Raw genomic sequence first — 26,642 nt, 5'->3', positions numbered from 1 at the left:
CAGGTCTATGGAATGAACCTTATGAGAACAGGTTGAAGATTTGTGGGTTGCAGAAATTGGTTGATAGGTGGAAGAGGGGAGATATGATTGAGACATTCAAATTACTGAAGGATTTCTATAAGATTAATTCAGAAGATATTTTTGAGAATAGGACTGGTGGTGGGAGGACTAGGGGGCCATAGATGGAAGCTGGGCAAGAATGTGGTTAGCAACAGTGTTAGAGCTAGGTTTTTTACTTGGAGAGTAGTGAATGAGTGGAATATGCTGCCAGAGTCTGTTGTGGGTGCTATGACTGTGAATGAGTTCAAGGCGAGGTATGATAGATACTGTGTGAATGTCGAATAGTTGTTCTTGACATGATGTCAGGGCCTCCCTCGATGAGTCTGTCGACTCCTTGGATTTGGCCGAAATAATAATAATAACAATAATAATAACTTGTGCAATGTGACCCATGAATATCAGATCCTTTTCCACCATCATTCCTAGATCTTTCATCTCCTCTACTTCCTTTAAAGTTTCCCCACGAAGTGTATACTTTGCACCCCATCGCTGCTTACCAAATCTCAAAACCATACACTTTCAAACACTGAGCTAACAGTTCCACTTACCTGCCCATTCGTGCAATCTATTCAAGTCCTCCTGTATAGCTATAACATCTGCTTGACTCTACATTGGTCTCCCCAGTTTTGCATCATCTGCAAACAGGTGCACATCACTAGTTAAATCCATCCCAATATCATAAACATTAAAATTGAAGCACAATGGCTTCAAGTCTGATCCCTGCGGCACACTACTCGTGACCTTTCTCTTTCAGGATACTGCACCACCACATACAACTTTCTGATACCTATCTGACAACCAGTCACTTATCCAGATCAGAAGTCTATTATCCAGTCCCATCTGTTTAAATTTATTTAAGAGCTTGTCGTGTGACAGTCTATCAAAAGCTTTTGCCAAATCCAAGTACATCACTGTATATGCATCCCCCCTGTGCAAGGTATTTGTCAATTTATTATTGTACATAAGTAAGTTAGTAAAACATGAGTATTTCATCCTGGGGAAGTAGATTTTAATACTAGAGGGATAGGGCAGGTTTCAGGTTTAGAGGTGCAAGAGGAGAGTGTGTTTTAAATACTGAGTACAGGTTATCCCTTGCTTAACACAGGATTTGATTAATGCAGTGAAATTAATTGCAACAATCTCTTTATGTACGCAGCAAGAGTTTTAATGAATGCACCTTTAAATTTACCACGCAAAAACATGAAAGCCTCGAGGAGTGTTTCTTGCCTGAGAGAAAGAAAGTGGTGAGCATTATGTCATTCCCCCCCATTAAGAAATAAGAGTGGATGTATTACCAGCTCCAGTTGTTCTGCTGTATTTAAAAATTATGTTCTTCATAAATTTTTTCATCCAAATTCTCTTAATGATGTGAAGTTTTATTTTTTTCACCAAATATGGCATCATTGTTACAATCCATGGACATGGACGTCATTGCAATTTTAAAAGCCTGTTTTCTTAAAAGACATTCTCAAAGTTAGTAGAAACAACAACGGTAGAAAATGTGATTATGCTCCAAGAATTTTGGAAGAATTTTAACATCCAACACACAATTGAAAACATTCATGACTCGTGGGAGCAAGTGTCTTCCAGCTGCATGAGATCTGTTTGGAAAAACCTTTTGAAAGAATGCGCTAATTACTTAGGTGGTTTTCAAAATCCTATGAACAACGTGGCTGAAGAAATCATTCCAATTGGTGAAGACCTTGGTTTTGATGGTGTTGATGCAGAAGATGTTAAATGATTATTGGATTCAAATTCAAAAGATTTCAGTGACAACGATCTTTTTGAAATTGAACAATGTGTATATGAAGACAATGAACAAATGGAATATGAAGATAAGATTCCAAAGGAGATAACAATCAAAGAACTGGATGGAATATCCAGTTTAGAATCACTTAAACATATTGCAAGTAATGGATATGGATCCAGATGTTAATTGAAGAATGCTTGTTTGCCAAGGCCTAGAGATTCATTTTGCTTGTTATAATTGAATTTATACTGATAAGAAAACGACTCTTGATAACTTTTTTCATAAAAAATTGCAGTAACTAATGTTGGTACAAGCATTTATTAAACATTTACTTTGCGTTCATTTGTTATCTTTCCTAAAAGAGTACCATATAAAACGAATTATTAATACATTAATCAATCATGGACGAATTATAATTTTTACCATTGATTATTATATTTTATTAACGCAATTTTGATATATGCAGTAACATTGAGGGATTAATTAATTGCGTTAATCAAGGGATACCTATACTCTGGATGTTAATAAAGCAGTGGGACTGGGTGGAATTTCACCGCCAGTTTTGAGAGAATGTGCTAAAGAACTGACAGCTCCATCGACCTGGCTTATCAATGAAAGTCTGGTCATGGGAACGGTACCCAAGGAATGGAAGGGGGGGGGTAAGATAGTGCCACTGCATAAGAGCGGTAGTAGACTGGAAATGTCAAATTATACACCAGTTTGTGTTTCATCAACAGTTGTTAAGATCTTGGAGTAGTTTGTAAGGGACTATATACAGTATTGGGCAGATCAGGAGTAATGTTATATGTGAGAGTCAGCATAGATTTGTAAAGGGGAGCTCCTGCTTTAGTAATATTATTGCCTTTTATAATAACATGACAAGAGCAGTTGATGAGGGAAAGGCATATTCTGCCGTTTTTTTTTTTTTTTTTTTGATTTTGCAAAGGCATTTGACAGGGTGCGACATGATAAGCTGATATTCAAGTTGCAGCATGTGGGTTTAGTTGTCGGGTTAGTCAACTGGATTTGGTATTGGCTATCTGATAGGTATCAGAGAGTTGTGTATGGTGGGGCAATATCAAGAAGGCAGAAGGTTAAAAGTGGGGTCCCACAAGGCTCAGTACTGAGACCTGTATTGTTTAACCTTTATATCAATGACATTGTCAATGGATTGCAGGGCATATTCAGCTGTTTGTAGATGATGTGAAGCTAGGAAGGGTTATCAGTAATAGTGCAGATGTGGCAGCCCTGCAAGACAATTTGAATAAACTCGACAAATAGGCAAATGAATGGGGGGGGATCAGTTTAATACAGCAAAATGTAAAGTCTTGAAGTTTGGGATACATCAATGGAAGGCTGCATACTCTGTAGGAGGAGCAGAACTGGAGGTAGTAGGGGAGGCAAGAGATCTGAGGGGTGATGACTGATAGAAACCTGAAATTCAGGGAACATATTGCAAAGGTGGCGAAGGTAACCCAGAGGATTGCTGCAATACTGAGAAGCATTGGTGTACCTTCTTTTTTTTTTCCCCTTTTAAAAGTGACACCTTTTGGCAACTCGTATGGAAAAGAATGTCTTCTGCATCACTTCAACCTGGGTATTTTACATCTGGGTCTGGCTCCCACTGAAGAGACCCTCGACAAAGGTCTCTTCAGTGGGAGCTGAAGAAAAAGGGGAAAAAAAAAGACTAGAAAATTTTCCAAAAATATTTTCTTAATGAAATTTATTATTATTATTATTTCTGTTGTGCCGTGTCTTCTATTTCTATACTACTTACTTATGAATTAGCAGTCGCATAAGGTGGGAATACCCTCTGGCTCTTGGAAATCACAGTCGTTTTGAATGCAAAGCAAACGAAGTAGTGCACGGGCAATACTTTGTTTGCCTGAGCAGGGCCAGAGATCATGGGTATCATGTATTGGCGATCACTGCAGATGCTTAGTCATAGGTCGTATGCAATACGTAGTGTGTATTCTCAAATCGTCTACTCATCCTCCCCCCCCTCCACAAGATTAAGTTATGAGTACTCGGCCCCCTCCAAGATTAAATCCTGAGTGCGCTACTGCTGAGAAGGACACTGAGATGCAAAGATAAAAGAGTTATTGCTCTGTTGTATAAGACCCTGATCAGACCACACTTAGACTACTGTTTTCAAATTTGGTCCCCACGATTTGACGGGGGAAGATTACAAGAAGCAGATTACAAAGATAGTTTCAGGACTGTACAATGTTAGTTATGAGGATAGACTGAGAGAATGCAGAGTTTGGTATATAGATGAAGGAGAGGTGATATGATCGAGACTTTTAAACTGTCGAGTGGCAGTTACAGGGTTGACATTGGGGAGTTTTTCGCTTGGTGAAACATGGGGAGGGAGCAATGACAAGGGGCCATCCCTGGAAGTTGCAAAAGGAAGCTGTGAGTAAGAGGGTGTGGAGTGGTTTCCTTGCATGGAAGGTGGTTGAACCATGGAATACATTGCCTATAGTGGTGGGAACACAAACAGTTAATGAATTTCAAGGAATGGTATGATAGACTTACTGAAATAAAGAGCCAAGAGGCTTCACTTTGGCAATGCAAAATTATACAAATTAAGTGGATATTGAATCCAACATTATTTCAAAGCCGAATATATAGAAACTACAAGAGTTTCATGCTGAATATAGAATCTATAAAAGTTTCGGAGGATCCAAGCATAAGCAACCTTTTAAGAAAGGGGAAACTCATGGCAAAGGTTGAGTAAGTTCTGATCACTTTCCTTAGTATTCTCCATAATGCAAAGCACATCTCCTTGCGGACATGTATGATAATATGCATTATGGGAAGGGGTCACTACCCAGACCGGTTTGACCTTTGTCGAGGGTCTCTTCAGTGGGAGCCAGACCCAGATGTAAAATACCCAGGTTCAAGTGATGCAGAAGACATTCTTTTCCATACGAGTTGCCAAAAGGTGCCACTTTTAAAAGGTACCAAGAAAAAAGTATCTTCTGCATCACTTCAACCTGGGTATTTTACATCTGGGTCTGGCTCCCACTGACGAGACCTCAACAAAAGTCGAAACTGGTCTGGGTAGTGACCTCTTCCCATAATGCATAGCACCATACATGTCTGCAAGGAGATGTGCTTTGCATTATGGAGAATACTAAGGAAAGAGATCAGAAATTACTCCACCTTTGCCATGAGTTTCCCCTGTTCTGAAAGGTTGCTTACGCTTGGATCTGCTGAAACTTTTATCATTTCTATACTCGGCATGAAACTCTTGTAGTTTCTATATATTCAGCTTTGAAATAATGTTGGATTCAATATACACTTAATTTGTATAAGGTATGATAGACTTTATTTTTCCCAGGAGGGGGCCTCCCATGATGAGTCTTTTGACTCCATGGAGGCCTGGATCATAATAATAATAAAAAATACAAAAATAAAAATACAATAAATTAATAGGGGAAAATGTGTGTGGTGGTGGTAGTGGGAAAGGGAATGTAGCTTGCAATTTCTCCCAAATTTTTGGTATGGCTAAACAGTTGTTCTGATTTAATTTGTTCAGCATAATTACTTCTGTATTCTCTTTGAACAACAACTTAAACTTAAAATGATATCAATGTAACAGGCATATATTGGACCTGAGGATATTGCGATCAGTATGCAATCCATACTGTGCCAGCCCAGATTTTTCAAGATTATTGTGGATGATTCAAGACTGCTGTTCCTGAAGTTATTTTTTTGACAGAAAGTCATGAGTGTCCAAAGTAAGAGCTGAGACAATCACACTGAGTAGTAAACATCAAGGAGGAAGAGGGGGAGGGGAATAAGAATGTTAGAACTAAATTGTATCTTTTAACAATCACTGATTCAGAGATTCCCATGATGTATGGAATTAGGACTTGCCATACATGGTTTGGGTTTCTAGGGACAGGCTTATAAATATCACAGATGCATTTAATATTATTTTTGATGACACCATTCTGTAGCATGATGTTTGGTTGGAGTCAAGAGCAGACAAAATGTGCTCTATTAAGTAAAAATTTGATGGCATCCTTTTTTTTTTTTTGAGATGGATGGAAAGCTGAAACTTATATGTAATGACCCATGAAGGTAGATTTCTGAAGAACAGGTTGTAAGTATTCCAGATGGTGTTCTGGAAAGGAGGATGTCCAAGAAGGCTAATTTTCCATCCTCTTTTTTTTTTTTTCTTTTTCCCATAGTGAAGTTGATGCATGTGTGCAGGCTTTTCATTTTGCTAAGGAAGGTAGGTAAAGCTGTTTCAGATTCAGCCAAATGGTGGAAACATCATTCACATAGCATACCTGAAAGGAAAGTTGCAGTTTTGTATTGAGGAGGATAAGGAGGCTTCAAGATGCTTCAACTAGAAACTGGCTAAGGCAGAAGAAAGGGAACTCTCACTAGCAGTATTTTTTTCTACAGCTGAAGTAGCTGGGGCACATGACAAAATCAAGCAGTTATGACTATGTCTGGAGGGAACTTCTGGAATAATAAGTGGAGAGTGTAAGCAAGAGGTAGATTAGTAAATAAGGACTGCAATCTCAAAACTAACCATGATACTGTGATGTGAGCAGGTTGTAAGGATATATTTTTTTTTCAGGAATTCTGATTAATTTTTCATAAACAGTGAGTAGCCTGTATGAGCAAGGTGGCAGGAGCATCAATATAGTTAACTATGAGTCTGAGAGAAATTTCTTCCTTGTTGGTTTTTGGAAGGCCATAGAAACAAGTGGTTCTTCCAAAATGGCTCTTCAATTTGTTGAAAGTGTGCTTGTCTCAGATGATCACTATGTTCAGTAGAGAATTCAGAGAAGTTATTTTTGTATTTTTGTTTACATAGGTTTAAACATATTTATTTTATTTTATTATTTTAGTTTATTTTCATTTACTTGGCATATGTTCTATAGTGTCACTCCAGCACATAGCTCATATCTGTGAAAGGGAATAACAATCCAATGTTAATGTTCTATCTTGTAAATTAGCTTGTGTACTAACAATGGCCTGTTAGATTCAGTCTGAAATATGTGCATTAATAAATTATCATTAGCAATTCTTTTGCCTGTTTGTTTCTAATAATTTTTTGCTATATCCAGGGCCAATTAAATATCGCCCCTGACAGATTATAAGACAAAAATATAAGAAAATCTCCAATTGATATTTTGTTTTTATTACAAGAGCAATATTAATGCAAAACGATTACATAATAATATTAATTAAATGTTTGCTCTACGGGGGTATTGCGCAATAAAACTGTTTATAAGCTTTTCTAAATTTAAATTATAAACTATGTCTGCCTCTATCGATATAGTTGCTAGACCAACCAATCTTTGTTGGGTCATTGCTGTTTGCAAATAATTTTTAATCAGTTTACGCTTGGAAAAACTTCTTTCCACACTTGCAACGCTAACAGGGATTGTTAGCGTAGTGACAGCACCTACCACAAAATGGCTGAATGATGTGAGGCAGGCTGCCTCTATGCTCCACCCTGTCAACGGTACTGGCTATATCCTAAGTGCCTTTAAGAATGCAAAATGACAAGGTGTCATCCATGGACAGTGCAAAAGGAAGAAGTAAGTAAGAGAGTAAGAAATAAGTTTTTTACATGGAGAGTGGGAGGAGCATAGATTGCACTCCCTGAGAGAGCTGGGGACGAGAGTGCAAACAGTGGATGAGTTTAAGGAGCGATATGACAGATGTATAAAATCCAAGTAGAGATAAAGCTTTGATAAGGAAACATCTGGGCTACCATGCACAGATTTGGAAACTTTTCTTTGGAACAGGGAAGTGGTAAAGAGGATATGGAGGGAATCCAAAAGCTAATAAGAGATCACAAATGCTGATGACAGGGCTGTGGAATGCTTCCCCTATGAGGAGAGATTGAAGATTTGTGGGTTACAAAAATTGAGTGTCAGGCAAAGAACATGGGAGATGTGAGAATAACATATAAATTACTCAAGGGGTTTTATAAGATTAATACTGAAGAAAACTTTTTTTTGTTACATGCCAAGTTGGGAAACAAGTGTGTGTGATGGGTAAGTGCTTTGCTCGGAGAGTATTGAATAAGTGGAATTTGTTTCAGAAGCAGTCAAGTGTACTCGGTTAGTGAACAACTTTAAGAAGATATAATATATGCCAGGTAATTTGTGAATAATGGTTAGTATGGGCCTCTTGTAACAAATCATCATACAACATGGGGATGACCATATAATAATAATAATAATAATTGGTATTTTCTCATCCCAGTGATTGATAAAGATTATCAAGAAAAACACAGTGTCCAGAAAAACGGAACAGTACTCCTCATTTTTATGCTGTCAATGTATTTGGGTACCTCAACACCCATTTCCCAAGTCAATGAATTAGTTCAGATGGTGTGATTCTGTGGGCCACTTGTTCTCCCAGACTTAACTCTACTAGCCTTTTTTTTTCTGTGAGAATTTGTTAAACATAAAGTGTATATGTGATACTTTTATTTGCAGATGTTAATGGCCTGTAGACAAATATTGCAGATGAAGTTGCAGGAGTTATACCAGGCATGCTATGTGTTGTCCGGCATTATTTGCAGATCAGTAGGGCCATATGTTACATTACAAAAAGCAGCCACAGAGAACTTTTGTAATTCAGAAAATTACAGTGAAAAGTTTTACATCAAACTTTGTATTTTTTAACACCTTTATGTATTTAATTTTTAAGTAACTTCTATCAACAGATGTGTATTATCTCTTCTTTAGAGGTTGCAGAGACTTTGTAACCACACTATATAAAAGTACACATTATCTTAAATATCGTGTATAGTAAGTAATGAAGAAATGATTCCTAATTAAATTCACAAAGAGTATACTGATAAGAATTTAAAATGCATCATCAATGTAGATATTCATTACCATCTTTAACTTCAAACACAGTAAATGTAGTGAAGTGATTTGATGAACATATGAAGGTTTTTCCAGAAATACCCATTGAGCTTACACCTTCAATAAGCCATTCATTCACAGATTCATCCCAATAATGACACTTGAAAGCTGTATACTTGTTTTTGGTGTAGTCAGATGTTACAGTAAGACCCATTCTGATGCTGTTTAATGCATTATTAACTGAAATGATATCTCCTGAAATGATAAAAAAAATATCATTGTCATAAATCTCAAAAGAAATAATCACAATATTAACAAATACAGTACTGTGTACAATATTGTGTATACATGATGCTTGACAGACAAAAAAAAACTACAAAATAACATAAATTATATCTATTTTGAAACATTACAGTAATAATTAATCTCAGTAATAAATTTATTACTGGAAATAAATAAATACTTGTCAGCCTGGTTGGCTGAGTGGGTAGCATATCTGCTCTCCAGCCAAAGGAGGAAGGGTGCTAGAGTCGCCGGAGAACGTGGTGGGGAATTTGAGCTGTGCTGAAAAAAATTGCTTTTTTAATTGGTGAATAGTGTGACTTCTGTCGAGATTTGTGCTAAGTTGTTTTTCTGTAATACAAGTTAGTTAGCTGTTGTCGCTATATTGTGTATTTTAGTTACCAAGAAGACCGGGTCGGAATTGGATGCATAACGGTGGAAGTGAAGATGAAGATAACATAAGTTTTCATTATTTAGTTTTATCTTATTTATATTTAGTATACTTAAAGGTTTTGTTTGTATTTTGTTTGTACTTTTATTTATATAGTTATACTCCTTATACTTATTTAGCATTTAGTTTTAATAGTTCCTTGACACTATTTTGAATAATGGCAGCAGGGCAGCTAAAATGGCAAATGGCGTATCACCAAGTCCTCCTCCATTTAAGGTCTCCATTTTGTGTGATATAATATGGGATTTTGTAGCATGAGGGACTTGTACAAAATGCATGAGGGGTTAAGTATTTATGACTGTAGATCTGTGTGTGTTTACGGGGCCGGTTTGCCTGGTTGCGGGCAAACCAGCCCCGTTTTGCCCACAAAACTGGCTGAAAAAACCCTGCGGTCCATGCTCAAGACCAGCTAACTTGGCTATGGCTGAGAAAGAGCCTAAAGCTCCTCACGTCGCCGACATGAATCAAACCCAGGACACTCCTTCCCCATGCATATGGTTGCGAAGCATATAGCCACTAGGCTAACCACGCGGACAACAGAAGGATGAGGGAGAGTTATGGGAATGATAGAAGAGGAGAGAATAGGAACAGTAGAAGAGAGGGAATGAGAGAGAGAGAGAGAGAGAGAGAGAGAGAGAGAAAATAGGAACAGTAGAAGAGAGGGAATGAGAGAGAGTTATGTGAATGATAGAAGAGGAGAGAATAGGATAAGAGGAAGAGAGGGAATGAGAGAGAGATATGAGAATGATAGAAGAGAAGAGAATAGGAACAATGGAAAAGAGGAGAGAATGGAAACAGTAGGAAAGAAGGAATGAGAAGAATGCGAGGGGGCACTGGAACCAGGGATAGAGTGATGTCAGGAAGGCAGGGAACACAGAGAGAATATGTTAGAGGAGAGAGAGTGAGGGATGCATGTGAGCAATTGAGGAACAGGGTGGTAAGAGGTGTAATGTATGGGGACTCAATGATCCACGTTGTGCAAGATAGGATGCCTGAGGAGTGTTTGCCTGCAGGAATGATAGAAAGTGTGGCAATTAAGAGGGGTGAATGAGATGACTGTGATGATAGGAACAAATGACTTGAGAGGTAATGTAAATTGGGTAACGAGAGATATGAGAATCTTACTGTGCATGTTGCCTAGGTATGATAGTGACGACCTGAGCAGAAATATTAAATAATATAATAGCTAGAATGCATCAGAAGAGAGAATTAGAATATGTGGATGCTTGGAGAACATCGTTAATCATTAACGATGTAGCCAAAGTGGATGCAGATACAATTAGTTTCTTTGCAATTATTCAAGAAATATACAATTTCTTTTCATTCTCTTGGGCAATCCTTTTAAAGTTCGTAAAAAAATTAACATTGAAACAGCCATCAGAAACATGATGTGAATCCGCCTCTACGATATATCAGTTACAAGAAATTTACGATGCACTTTTTGAAATTTTAAATAATGAAAATTTTAATAAAGAAACTCAGCAAACATTATGTGCTAAAATAAAGGATTACAAATTTATTTGCTCTCTTATAACTGGGCATGATTTACTTAACAGAATAAACCCTGTAAGTAAAATGCTTCAAGACAAAAATATGAACATTACACTTGCTTTAGAATCTATCAAAAACTTAAAAATATTCTTACAAGAGTATCATTCGGATACAAATTTTAAATAAGTTCTAAAACAGCAAAAGAACTAAGTGAAGAAGTGGACGGATAACAAGAATTTAAAACTGATACGGAAGTCCGACAATGAAAGAAGACACACAACAATTGGACTACGAGCATCATGACGAAACACCACAATCGCCAGAAGATAAATTTAGAGTGAATGTGTTTTATACACTTCTAGACATTGCAATGTGTTCGTTAATAGAACGTTTTGAACAACTAAAAACATATGATAATTTCAATTTCTTGTATAGATTACTACAAATTAATAACGAAGATTTACAAAAAAATTGTGACGATTTAGAGATTCTCTTGAAGGACGGTGACAATAAACACATAAATGCAATAGAACTATATGATGAGTTATGTACTTTCCGGGGTATTTTTCGGAAGGATAATTTAAATATTCAAAACCCTTTCGATATTCTTAATTTTATTGTGTCCAATAATTTATCTTTCCCTAACTTTTCAATTGCTTTAAGAATATTATTAACCTTACCTGTTAGTGTAGCGAGCGGTGAACATTCCTTTTCCAAGTTGAAATTGATTAAAGCCTACTTAAGAACGAGTATGTCACAAAAAAGGCTTGTTAGTTTGGCGTTAATAGATATTGAAAACGATATACGTGCGGAATTAGATGTTAAGACCATTATTTCTAATTTTGTGAATATGAAATCAAAAACCCTAAAATTTTAATTAAAAAAAATTCAAGTATATTTATGTAATTTAATTTATTTTCTGTTATTCTATAAAGATGTTATTTTTTTGAATACTTATATTAAATGTTCTAATTATTTCTGAATTCTTTTCTTATTTTCTCATCTATCTTGAGTTTCTTTTATATTCCTAAAAGATAGTTCCACTTATAAAAAAAATTATTAAAAATTTTTTACAAGTTACTAAGAATTTAGTAACTTGTAAAATGCAAGAATTTTTTAAACTTTAGTTCAAATAAATTTTAACTTTAATTAAAATTAATTTTAATTTTGTTAGCGATTCGGGTCGGTGAGAAGACTATTATCCCTGTATTATTATATTCAACAATTAAAGTGAAGTGGCTTTATCAAAATTTGCTTTAACTTTTGAGAATTTTTTGAATATTCGGGTTTTTAACGCTTATCCTGCCTAGTCAACACCCCTGGTTCGTTACATTTAGTGAACCAACATGTGGCTGTTCTGTCAAAATTTATTTAAGAAATTTCAAATAATTTAAATTTTTATTACCGTAAAAGAACCAACACGCCAGATCTGTACAGGGGCGCTTAGATAGACATTGCATGCGGGCGACAAAGACCCTAGCGCTGGCTCTGTTTGTGAAACTACATTCTTGTACAGACATATTGTTTTTAAATTTTCTGTAAATGCTAATGTTGTAACCTTTAGTATGGTACAGTATGACCTTTGTAATTTTTGTGCCAAATAAACTATAAACCAAACCAAACCAAATCAAACCTGTGTATGGCTCAACATAAAAAAAACAAAAAAAACTCTCTCTCTCAAGGGAGATGCTTATGTACAGTTGATATACTTAGCTTACAATTACATTTTAAAAAATCATCTGTTGCATTTTTAGCTAAAAATGTGAAAGGCTGAAATTCTACTGAAATATTACTGTATATAAATTATGTGATATTTAAGTCTCAAATCAGAAAGCAAGTAATGCAAGCTAGTATTATTTGTTCGTCATGAAAACCAAAGAACTGTTCAAGTGTTTGAAAACAGCATAAAAATAATTTCCACAGTATTTTAATGAAAATGAAAAAACTTTAATAAAATATTGTTCCACTTTCTGATCTGAAGAATAAAAGGTTGCATGTATTATTATTATTATGTGACACCTCGAGGGAGTCCAGAGACTCAACGAGGGAGAGCACCTAGTCTGCAACTCCCTGTCTCCACCACTCAATCCACCAACTACAACTAACAGTTGTAGTTGGTGGATCTACATCAATGCTATCTATTGCCCACCACCATTAGTATTTCCAGAAACAATCACAAACATCCACGTCCACAGCGGATTCGAACCGGCAATCTTTTTCATTATCATTATTATTATTTAGGCCTCCACGGAGCCAAAAGACTCATCACGGGAAGTCCTTCCTAGGAAAAACAAAGTATATCAAGACTCATCACAGGAAGTCCTTCCTAGGAAAAACAAAGTATATCAAGACTCATCACGGGAAGTCCTTCCTAGGAAAAACAAAGTATATCAAGACTCATCACGGGAAGTCCTTCCTAAGAAAAACAAAGTATATCAAGACTCATCGTGGGAGATCCCTCCTAGGAAACACAAAATCTATCGTACCACTCCTTAAACTCATTAACCGTTCTCACTCTCACCACTCTATCAGGAAATGCATTCCATGGTTCAACCATCCTCCAGGCAAAGAAACCACTCCTCACCCTCTTGCAAACAGTTTCTTTTCGTAACTTCCAGGGATAGCCTCTTGTCATCGCTCCTTCCCGCTGTTCAACCAAGCGAAAGAACTCCCCAGTATCAACCCTGTAATAACCACCTCCCAACAGTTTAAAAGTCTCAATCATATAACCTCTCCTTCTTCTATCCACCAAACTCTGCAGTCCATATTCCATCAGCAGATCCTTATAACTAACATTGTACACTCCTGAAACCATCTTCGTTATCTGCCTTTGTACTCTTTCCACAGTTAATTTATCTCCTTCAAATCCTGGGGACCAAATCTGAGAACAATAGTCTAAGTGTGGTCTGATCAGGGTCTTATACAAAGGAATGATAATTCTTTCATCTCTGCAGGTTAGCATCCTTCTCCTTATTGCAGCAATCCAATGTGTTACCTTCACCACCTTTGCAATATGTCCCCTGAATTTCAGGTTTCTATCAGTCATCAACCTCAAATCTCTTGTCTTCCCTACCTCCTCTAGTATAGCTCCTCCAATAGAACATGCAGCATCCCATCGATGCGTCCCAAACCCTCAAGACCTTACATTTTGCTGCACTAAACTGAGACCCTCATTCATTTGCCCATCTATCTAGCTTATTCAAATCCTCTTGCAGGGCTACCATATCTGCACTGTCACTGATAACCCTTCCCAGCTTTACATCATCTACAAACAACTGAATATCCCCTTGCAATCCATTGACAATGTCACTGATATAAAGGTTAAACAATATAGGTCCCAGTACTGAGCCCTGTTGGACCCCACTTGTAACCCTCTGCTTCCTTGAAACTGCTCTACTATACACAACTCTGATACCTATCGTACAACCAATCCTGAATCCAGTTGACCAACCTGACATCCCAACCCATGTGCTGCAACTTAAATATCAGCTTATCATGAGGCACCCTGTCAAACACCTTTGCAAAATAAAAAAAAATGGCACTATATGCCTTTTCCTCATCAACTGCTCTTGTCACTTTATTATACAAGGCAATCAACTAAAGCAAGAGTGCCCCTTAACAAAGCCATGTTGCTTCTCACAGATAACATTATCCTCATCTGCCGAATGCTGAATAGAGTCCCTCACTAATTTCTCCAAGACCTTAACAACTTCAAATTCAAATCACCAGATTCATATCCATCTCCATTTACTTTAATTTATGCAACTGAGTTCCATGTGGAAACTTATCAAATAATACTTTTGCAAAGTTTAGCAATATCATTGAGTAGCCATTTCCTTTATCCAACTCCATTATCACTTTATTACAAAAAGTAAACAAATTACTAACACAAGACTTACCCTTCACAAAACCGTGTTGCCCTTACAGAGTATCATATTCCTATCGACCCAGTCCTGAATTCTGTCTTTTCACCAATTTCTCCAATACCTTAGTCCAGTCAGTATCTCAGGAGTACTGATTGGCCTATCATTGCTATTTCTGTCTTGGAGCCTTCTTTATGCAATGGGACTATTTTGCCCTCTTTCCACTCCATTTTCACCTTCCCAATACTGAGGCTTAAATTAAACAGCTTGGTCAGAGGAGTTTATAATTCCCTTGCACATTGTCACAATATGCAGGCCATATAATCTCCATGGTTGTGTTCTTATTCAGGTTCTGCAATATTTTAAGCGCCTCCATTTCTTTAACTCTATTCTCCTATCTATTCTCCTTCCACAGCTATCTCTGGATTAGAGATAGCTGTGGAAGTTTTTCCACTTGGTTATACTATAAATTAAAGATACCAAGAAATTATACACTTGGTTTATTATGGGAGGACTCACTACCCAGACCAGTTTCTACCTTTATTGAGGTCTCATCATAGGGTAGTGATCCTTCCAATAATGCATAGCATTATACATACCTGGAAGGATATGTACTTTGCATTATGGAATACTAAGGCAAGTGATGTGAAGTCATCAGCTTCTATATTGTGAAGACAACACAAAGACTTCTGGGAATGATGAGGAGGACACTAACGTGTAGAAGTAGGGAGATTCTTGTTCCATTGTATAAGGCTTTGATTAGGCCACACATGGACTATTGTGCCCAGATTTGGTCACCTGGTTTTCAGAAGGATGAAGAGATGTTGGAAAGGGTCCAAAGGCGATTGACTAAGGTAGTTTCTGACCTCTGGAATGTCGAGTATGAGGAAAGATTGAAAAGATGTAATTTGCAGAGTCTAGTGGAGAGAAGGAATAGGGGAGATATGATAGAGACCTACAAGTTGGTAAGGGGTTGTTATAGGATCAATGGTGGAGAAGTTCTACAGAGAATAGTGGGAGATCAGGGGAGAACCAGAGGTCATCCCTGGAAACTGTATAAAGAGGGTGTGAGTAGGGGAGTGAGAGGCAGGTTTTTTTCGTGCAGAGTTGTGAATGATTGGAATGCCTTGCCTGAGAGTGTGGTGTCTGCAAGGAGTTTGAATGTGTTTAAGACCTGGTATGATGAGATGTGTGTGAGATAAAAGGACCTCCTAGATGAGTCTTTGACTCCATGAGGTCTTGTTTAATAATAATAATAATAATAATAATAATAATATATACTAGTTTCCCCAGTCCAGAAAATATTTCAGGCACAAGCTTTGTTTGCTTACACTTGGATAAAGGATTAAACTAAGAATATAATTTCTTGGTATCTTTAATTTATAGTCAATATCACATCTGGCATTGCAATGTGACTACCTAGATGGCACCACTGCAAAATGCTCACTCAGTAATTCAACTATTTGGTTTAGTTCTGTTACCTCCTCACCATCCAGCACTTTTTAAAGTTATCCTTGAATAGTCATTCCTCCTTTTACTTGCTATAGTGAAAGAACACTTTAGGATTTCTTTTGGCTTCATCAGCTAGCTTTCTCTCATAATTAATTAGTTTTGGCCTTTCTTACCATAATGTTCACCCTTCTTGCATGTGCCTTATGCTGCTCATGGGCATGCCGATCACTTTTTTTTTTTTAATCCTGCCAAAACCTTTTCTTTATGTACAACTGCTTAATGAAGCTATTCATCCACCTAATCCTTCTGACTCTAGGTATGCATTCAGATATTGCTTTCATCAAACATCTCTTGAGTACCTCCCATGCACCATCAATATCTCTCCCCCTCCAAATTCTTATGCCATGACTCTGCTGAAAGCTGGTTCCTCAGTTTGTCATAATCACCTGCTTTGTAATTCCACATATATCCTTTCTTAACAGAAAATTTTGCATGTCTGGCAATCTCCCAGGTCAAGACTACAGATTTCCAGACATGCAAAAGTGCTCCTGAACCTCGTGTCCCTGTCTCCTCTATTATATGCTGCCTCAAGTAATTATCTCTCAGCAGTTGTATAAATTCCATTTCCTTCTCTGCCTGTGACCATTCCCTCCCCCCCAATCTATGTCCCCATAGTTGAAATTACCTAAAAAACTTGACCTGTACTCACCATGAAAATTTGCAAGTGTATGTTATCTACATTCTCCTGTATACCTCCTGGATTATAGCAGCAACTATTCATGCAGTTAGTCCTATTGGCCTCTATCTCATCAGATAGCCTCAAATGGGGGTTATTACTCAAATGCTTATGGCATTAATATACATAAACTACAATATCCCTTCATCCTACTTCCCTTACACTTTGTGTTATATAGCCTCACCTCACTAAAGTTAAGAACCTGGGTGCTACATTTCGTATCATGATCACTCTCTTCCACTTAATAACCACTAGGTTAGTACTTTTAAACTTTCACTGAACAATACTTTCTTAAGACTCCTGACACACAAATTCCTTTTTAGATGCAAGCCATCCACCTTATATAAATCCTTCCTTCCATCAAACTCACTCCACAAATCCACAAACTTCACAAAATTCCTTTTGCACAATCTGCACACTGACTTATTCTCAAGCACAGTAATCTGTCTCAGCTCGCCTCTATCATACTGCAGCAACAGACTCAAAAGTGTTAATTTCTCACTCTTCTTTTTCACATGCACTAACAACTATTTCATGTCTTCTCACATACCACACCTGCCACCTATTAAATCATTAATATTACCCAAAATAAAAACCACTTTTACCTTAATTCTTTGCATCTGTATAGCATTACTGACATCTTTAATCTTAGTTCTAGTAAAACACAATTGCATCATACTCTCCTCAAAGACTTCTCGTGTCAATGAATTGCCATACAAAATCCAATAATTATTTTCACAATTTCATACTCTGGTTTTTCTCTCCCCCTTTCATTTGTTTCTGTGTCATACCAACTTCCAGGTATTTCTCCAACCACTCAATCTCGCATTTCATTCTGTGAAGAAATCTATGTAAATGAGCTATATTTTCCATTACTATTGGTCATTTTGTTCATTTTCCACTGCATTATTAATACAATCACTCATACCACTTGCAACACTAACTATGCCAATCACATAATCAATCATTTTGTCTTTCAGCTCACTGTAATCAATCTTCTCTTTCTCTCTCTCTCTCTCCACACTTCTGGCATTCACTTACGAAACACTTTTGACAAACGTATTCTCCAGTTTCAGTCTCCTTATGTAAATCTCTTGGTCTGCAAAGATCATACGTGTTGCACGTGCTGCAGCGAACATAATTATGCATGTTAAAATTGTCTATCATTGTTTTGCACATCAACACCAAGACCCACAATACAGTGCACAAAGAAAACAAATATTAATTCTTTACAAAGCAGAACATCAAGCACACTACCCTTACAGTTAGTCAAACAAACACTCATAAATATAATGATGTAAAGAGTTGTTGCTAAATACTTCCAGAAAAGATCTTTCAGCACCAAAATTCACCGCTTGCTCTATCTTCCATCCTCTTATGGTCAATTGATTATATAGAGGTCATTACTTGTTGGAAAGATTATTTTTAGAGTTAGCCATGTCTACAAAGCATTCTCCTAATCTGAACAAGTATTATTATTATTATTATTACGGGTATCTCCATGGAGTCAGTAGACTCATCTCGGGAGACCGAAACTAGCAAAACAATATCTGTAATATCTCTTTTTGAATTCATTTACAGAAGAAGAGCTCACAACTAAGTCAGGCAATGAATTCCACTCATTCACCACCCTCCAGGGAAAAAACCTTGTTCTCACACCCTTGTTGACCACACTCTTGTTTTTCCATCGCTATCACACAGCTGAAACATTTCCCCTGCATCAATCCCATAAAAACCTTTCAGTAATTTAAATGTTTTGATCATATCCCCTCTTCTCTGCCTATCAACCAACCTCTGCAATCCACAAGCTCTCAATCTATCAATGTAGGGAGCATTTTTTACATCACTCACCAACTTAGTCACTCTTCTCTGAACCCTCTCCACAGCCTCCTCATCTCCAAGGAATCCAGGTAATCAGACCTGAGCACAGTAATCCAAATGTGGAAGTATCAACGCTTTATAAAGGGGAATAATAACCTCTTTATCTCTGGATGCCAGTGTGTTCCTCAACATCCAAGTAATCCTATGTGCAATCTTGCACACCTTAGCAATGTGTCCCCTGAACTTCATTTCCCTATCTACCAAAACCCCTAAGTCCATAGCCTCATCAATCTCTTGGAGTACTGTTCCATCAATGTAGTACAAAGCTGGTAATCTTTTAATCCCAAAATGCATGACCTTACACTTTTCCACATTGAACTGACATCCATTACCTTTTGCCCATTCTACCAGTTTATTTAAATCATCCTGCAAACTTTCACCATCAGCTTGATTTTTTATTGCGCTACCCAACTTTGCATCATCAGCAAACAACTGAATATCTCCCTTTAAGCCATTTCCTATATCATTTATATACAAATTAAACAACAATGGCCCAAGCACAGAGCCCTGATGCACACCACTGGTCACCTGCTTCATCCTGGACTCGGCTCCTCCATACACTACCTTCTGGTATCTCTCCCTGAGCCATTCTCCTATCCATATCGCCAATTTAGTATCCATTCCCATCTGCTCCAATTTGCGTAACAGTGTTCCATGGGGTATCCTGTCAAAAGCCTTAGCAAAATCCAGAAGTACCACTGTGTAGCCAGTTCCTTTGTCCAACTTAGATGTCATTTTATTATGAAAAGTTAATAGATTGCTAAGGCAGGATCTACCTTTAACAAAACCATGTTGGCCTCTATAGAGTATCATATCTTTATTCACCCATTCTTGAATTTTGTCTTTAACCACCTTTTCCAATACTTTTACCACTACTCCTCAGATGGTGATTGGTTCTGTAATTAACTACCACAGTTTTAGAGGCACCCTTATGCAAAGGAACCACTCTGCCTAACTTCCACTTCCTAGGGACCATACCAGAGTTCAAACTTAAGTTAAATATCCAAGTAAGAGGGGTTGACAATTCCTTTGCACATTCACGCAACACCCGAGCTGATATTCCATCTAAACCTACAGCAGTGTTTGCATTTAAATTTTGCAATATATTAAATACCTCTGATTTCTTAGCTTCAATTTTCACATTAGTTGTTGCTACAGGTACAGAGATATCCTCACTTGGGTGATAGACTTTTGAAAAGTGATCACTCAGTAACTCGACTATTACATCTGATTTTGTCACCTCAATACCATCAGCACACACTAAAGTTATCCTTCTGAAGTCATTCTTCCTTTTACTTGCCACATAGCAGAAGAACTCTTTGGGATTATCCTTGATCTGATTGGCTAGGTCTTCTCATACTCAGATTTAGCTTTACTTAGATTAACCTTCCTAGCTTGAGCCTTTGTACTGCTCATGCATTTCTCCTTGTACATTCTCCATAACATTTTCTTTTTTTGCGGATCAAGCTTGATACTACTGCTCATCCATCACGCCTGCCTTGTTTGTCTTCCTGACCATGGGGACACAATCCGATATTGCTTTCCTCAGATACCTGCTGATTTTATTCCATGCACTGCTAACATCTTTCCCCTGCAATATGTTCTGCCATGGGATGGCTGCAAGCTCACTCCGAAGCTTATTATAATTGCCTAACTTGTAGTTTCATATATACCCCTTCTTAACAGAAAAATCCACAGATTTTGCAACCTTCCAAGTCAATTCCAAATGATCGCTTTCACCAATTGGAGGTAACGAGGACACCTTACTTATGCATATATCCTCTGAACCAATAACCAGGTCCAACACTCTCACACCACATGTCCCTTCAGTTATGTGCTGTTTCAAGTAATTATCTCGTAGAAGATGTATGAACTCCATTTCCTTTTTGCTACAAGATATTTCCTCCTTCCAATTGATATCACCATAATTAAAATCCCCCGTAATAATCACTAAACTTGTACTCATTGCACTAATTTGCTGATGCATGAATTCAATATCTCCGCCTGTACCCCCTGGCCTATAGCGGCATCCAACTGTATATTTGGTTGCATTGGTCACTATTTCACACCAGACCATTTGTATGGTTGCATTAATTTGCAGAAAAATTTGGGGGATTTTTCTATTGGCACCAATAACTGAATTATAAATAACTACTTCTTGTCTAATTTCCTAATGTCCTGAGATTGTTCTTAGGGATTATTTTATGTTTCAGTATCTGAAATTTCAATTTTATCATTTCACAAAACAAATTAATAGAGTAATACAGCTATGTCTGATGAAGTAAATGGTTTCAAAATTGGAACCATTTTGTTGAACATCTTTCCACTTTGAACATTCCAGCCACCACGTTCTTTTCCTTCTATGCCTGCCTTGTTTTAGAGCAGTTTCCAATATGTAGTATGGACACTGATAGAGGTATGCAAAAATCATTGGTGGAAGGGGGGGAGGTATGTACTTTTCTTAAATTTTAATTACACTTATATATATATCTTTTTCAGCATACTGTCACAGAGAAGTGGTCTACACAATAATTATTCTTTCAATAACTAAAAAAGTCTGAAGGAAGTTTTAAATTAAATGTGTCTCTTGGCACGTATTGAAATGAAACCATATTATCACAGATAAGATCTGTTTCATTTGTGTTTTTCCCTTAGAAAATTAATGTTTTATACTATATTAGTATATATTTTAGTGTTTTTAGCATATTTTATCTTTTATAACATACTTTTGTTAATATATTGCAATATTAAATATAGTTTTAAATGGTACTAAAAAGACACAAGAAATGTCACACTAAGAAGAGCAAGGAAGTTGGGAATAAAAAGGCTTGTAAATAAGAAGGAGGAGGTTATTGAAAACAAATTAACCTCCAGAATAGTGTAAAAATATTTATGTAGCTCCAAAAAAAAAAGTCTAAATTTTTTTATATAAATTTTTCCAAGGTCAAGCCCAGTAAGAATTGTAACTTGTACATAGATGTTGTTTACATGTAAATAATCCCAATGAGAATTGTATATGCTCTCTGCCAAATAAGGGAATATTCTAGAAGGTGTAATATTAAGGCAATACCTTGCCACTAGTAAACAGTATATTTTTAGCTCTTTGTAAAGATGTCAAATTTTGTGTGTGTTCTACATGGAAACACTCAAGGTCAGTGCTAGGTGGACCGACAAAAGCTTCAAATAAATGTCCGCTGCCAGAACGAATAGGATTTAGGGAATGTTGGAGAAAAACAAAGGAAGGGTCAGTCTGAGAAAAGGATCAAGGGATTTCACCGAAATGTTCGGGGGTCACATATCTCCGTGCAAGGATTTGCAAGTGACCGAATAAAAGGCGTTGGTGAAAAGATCGCATCATCGGTTCCAGGAGTTCCTCATCGGTTGTCCAGAGGTCGTGATCGAGAAGTCGCCAATGGTTGTCCATCAGATGTAAGCCGTTGAGGACGCGACTTCAGGAGAAATCATGCCAGTGATCTAAAAGAAAGATGACGAAGAGCCAATCCACCAGGCAAAGCAGATATTTGATGACGAATTGATGAGTCTTCGCCGGGAGCTGTTAACCAAAGGGAAGAAATTGCTCCGTTAGTCCAATGCGCATGCAAGCATTCCACAAGCCGATAATCTTTGTCCGAAGTGCGGCGAGTACAGCGTCCCAGAAGCGTCAGTAAATCTATCGCCACTGTAAAGAGGGAGAGAAAAACCTGACACAGAAGAAAAGGGAACAGAAGTCCAGTTCGAAGCCAAGTGCACAGTAGGTAGCAGCTATAAAGTGAGTTGACCCGTTTGTTCAATTTCTTGAGCTTTTAAGAGAACTTTTATTAGTGGACTGTAAGTTCCACTAATAAATTAAATATGCCTATCTAAATAGGCATATTTAATAGTTGAAGATTATAAAGTAATTAATTGTCAGGAATTTGTGGTTAAATTAGTCATAGTGTAACTGTTTGCTGAATTGGTGCAACTTACCTATAGAATATTCCAAGCATAGAAAGGAAGGAAGGAGCAATTGTGTGTAGAAGATATTGTCTATGTGTTCAATGAATAATAGTTAACAATTAAGTAATAAGTACCACTGCTCAGTATAAATGATTTATGTTATATTAAGAAAATTAGTTAAATATGTGATATGATTTGTGTGAGTAAAATGCAGGAACTTAACTAATTTATTTACGCAGATTTGAATTGAGATGTTTTTTTTTTTCTATTACTGCAAATGCAGTGTAAAGTTGTCTTATGTGAATTAAATTTTGTTGTTTAAATATTAAATAAGTGTCGCCTGATTCTTAATTATTTGATGCACTGTTCCAAAAAAATATTAGAGCCTATTAGCGGGAGCCCAGGAGAAAGGATAGTAAAGGGTAGATAGTAGACCACGACTGCAGATACTAATTAAATTAGGGATATTCTGAGAAAAAATGGAAAACTACTGGACGCATTTTACACTTCTTGTTAATAGAAAACGAACATCAGTGGCACAGCTTTTAATCAAATAAATTTTCTGGTGTTCGAAGAATAAGAAGGCAAGTGTGGAAGGCAGTTTAGCGTAAGGCGATATTAAAGATATACCAAAGAGTGATAAGAAAGAATAGTTAGAAGTACATAACAAAAGTTGCATTAAACATATAAATATATACGAGATTAAAGATAGATACGGAAAGCGAATTAATGTATAAGAAAAAAGAGAGAGATATAAAAGATATATACTGTAATAAGAACCATATATAGCATACATATAGAGAAATTAAAGAGATATATAAATAAATAATACACCCCACTCCCCCACCCCCATATACAATAGCAAAGTTAAAGCAGATTATTAGAGATGTGATATGGGAATTACTGAAAATTGAGTAGTATTTGAATGAATAGGGAGGAAAAGATAATTAAGCAGCAGAGTAAGAAACAGCAAAGCATCAGGTAAGTTAGTAAGTAATGAAAATCAGGTAATGCTGATTGTAAAAAGAAAGATATTGTTTGGTATGGTGTCTCTATAATAAAACATGCTGTTGTGAGTGGGTTATAACTTCAAGGTTTCCCAGAGCAAAAATTAAAAATATAGCACATGCAACTGAAAAACAGAAAAGAAAAGTAAATGAGACTGTAATTGTAGTAGATACTAATGACTTAACTAGCAATAAGTTTAGTATGAGAGAGGATATGAAAGGGTTATTGGAAGAAGTGAGAGTGAAGAGTGAGAAACTGAAATCATAAGTATATTAATAACCTTGATATGACAAAAATTAATTTATTAAGCATAGGCTGTAAAGAAGAAATGGATGCAAATTTTTGGATGTGTGGTGAGTATGAGGAAAGATTAGATTTATATAAGAGGGACAGCCTACTTTTGATGAATTTGGTATCAGGAGTCTTGAAAAGCTAATAACTGGTATGAGATCTAACAAAAGAGAGTCAGTGAAACTAAATTATAATGGGAGGAATGGCGAGAATATAAGTGCAAGAGCGGCAATGTTATGTAACCGTGTTAATGATGGAATGGGCATCATCATGGAAATGATTAAAGGAGACAACGATTTCGACTTGGTGTTTGTCTGGTTCAGGCCCATCAAACATGTGCAAAGATACTAAAGTACTAAAGGAGAACAGAGATCTGCAAGTTGTCCAACTGTATCATACAGACTACAGACAAGAGTATACAAAACAACATGTAGGTAGCTTATTATGTCTGTACACAAATGATAGGAATATTGAAAACAAAGAGGTAGAGTTTGTTGCCTTGATCAATATATTGGGACCTTATACACTATAATAATCGACAGTATGTGGGAAGTATTTAAATGATACTTAAATGATGTGATATCAGAATATGTCCCTAGAGTTCAAAGAATAAATAGGGTAGGAGTCAAATGGATGTGTAATCTTATCAAGAAAGAGATTCCTAAGAAAAGGATAATGTGGAAGGAATACCGTGTGCATAAGGATGATGTCCACTATGAAAGTTTATAAGCAGCAGGAGCCAAAAGAGTTGCAACTGTTGTACGGAAATCTAGGTCTGAGTATGAAAAGAAACTGGCTCTTCAAGCTAAAGATAACCCAAAGAATTCTAGTGATATGCTGCAAATAAAAGAAAGAATGATTATGAAAGAATAACTCAAATGAATGCAAATGGTGTGAGAGAGAGACTGATACAGAAGCGGTTGTTCAACTAATGAGTGTCCATTTTGCTAAATGCTATTAATCTAGTGTATGCAACACTGAGCTCACTGTTACCTCTTTACCGGATGAAGAAACTCAGGTGCATGAAGAGGAGGTGTTACACAAATTGAATAACAATTCAGGACCTTAGGCTGGGATATCAGTATGGGTGCCAAAAGAATAATTTGAGAACAGGGAAGATTCTGCAGGAGTGGAAAGAATACATGGTAATCCCATTGCAGAGGGAGGGGGACAAAGACCGATGTGTCCAAATATCAACTAATCAGTATCTCAGGATTGGTGGTGAAGATTTTCACCACCAATCCTGAGTCATCAACTCATTTCTTCAAGTTCTCATCATGCTTGTTCTGGCAGTCAAGGAGTTCCAAATCTCAGGCACTTCATGTGTCAGGTCTGCAATTGTGCATTCTCCACTGCATTTGGCCTTGGCATGCATCGCACCTCGAAACATCCAGCCGAAGCCAATGCTGCAATAAGAAATGAACATGTCAAAGCACGTTGGACTGCCGAAGAAGAAAAGATCCTCACCACTCATGAGATCGATTTGACAGCTTGAGGGATAAAGAAAATCAATGAGGCTTTATTTAAGGTGTTGCCATTAAGGTCTTTGGATGCCATCAAGTGTCATAGATGGAAAGCCAGTTACAAAGCCTTAGTTCAAGAATTGGCAGCCCATCTGCCACAGGTAGAGACAGGTAATATCTCCGTATCTCCTGTCCCTGCCTCTCCATCTTCCAGCCACCATCTTGCTGTTGAAGAAGACGCTTTGATTCTCAAACTGACATCATCTCTAGTCGATGTCAGTCTGAGTCAAATCCTCCTCTTCCAGAATATAACCATCAAATTCTTAAATCTCTCATCCAGACTCACCTTCTGGGAATGGATATCAGAGATCAGTTAAATGACCACCTGCATGCTGAATTATCTGAATACTTGATGCCTTGTCAACATCAGCCTACGTCTCATTTTACAATGACTGTGTCAAATAGGGAAAAGAGGAAGAGGCCTATGCAGCTATGCAGGCCCTCTATAAAAAGAATAGAGGGCAGTGTGCCAAAACCATCCTTGACAGTGCTTCCCCTCTACCTCTATCAGACTTACATGATGATTTTGTTAGATTCTGGAGTACAGTCTTTTCTGCTCCACTTCCACACTTCCCTGATGATGACCATCCTATGATATTGAGGTCTATTCCTGCCCTTCAAATATACCAACCTGTCTCCATCCAGGAGATCAAAGCAGCTCTTCCATCCAATTTTTCTGCCTCCAGACCTGATGGCTTTCCTGCATCTAGGCTTTGGAAGGCGCCACTGAAGATTCTTCAAGACTTATTGGACATTCTCTTTTCGAGTAAAGTAATACCACCATACCTATGCACTTCAAGAACTATCTTCATTCCAAAGAAAGAAACTTCAAGCTGCGCATCAGACTTCAGGCCTATTACCATCTCCCCTGTGATACTTAGAATCTATCATTAAATCTTAGTTAAACGACTTCAGGAACATATACAGCATGATTATAGATAGAAAGCTTTTGTCCCTTCACACAGCTGTGCCGAGATTATATATCTTCTTTCTTCTCTTCTCTCTGATTCCTGCCACCGCCTTAAGCCTCTATATATGGCGTCGTGGGATAACCAAAAGGCCTT

General features: G+C 37.1%; 1 protein-coding gene across 4 annotated transcripts in view; it reads right to left on the bottom strand.

Annotated features, from left to right (window-relative positions):
* LOC150101147 (uncharacterized) overlaps positions 1–26,642 on the bottom strand; it is a 916,082-nt gene that overhangs the window by 5,310 nt on the left and 884,130 nt on the right. For all 4 annotated transcript variants that reach the window (XM_090401639.1, XM_090401642.1, XM_090401641.1 and 1 more), the window contains one exon: positions 8,695–8,919. In XM_090401639.1, coding sequence (XP_090257765.1) covers positions 8,695–8,919 — 225 coding nt within the window. The remainder of the gene's footprint in view (positions 1–8,694; positions 8,920–26,642) is intronic.

The sequence above is a fragment of the Typopeltis vanoorti genome, chromosome 12 (genome assembly GCF_054136105.1).
Source record: "Typopeltis vanoorti isolate ZY-2024b chromosome 12, IOZ_Tvanoo_1.0, whole genome shotgun sequence".
NCBI classification, from domain to species: domain Eukaryota; kingdom Metazoa; phylum Arthropoda; class Arachnida; order Uropygi; family Thelyphonidae; genus Typopeltis; species Typopeltis vanoorti.
Note: the sequence above shows the minus strand (reverse complement) of the source record. Positions and strands in the feature narration are given on the sequence as shown.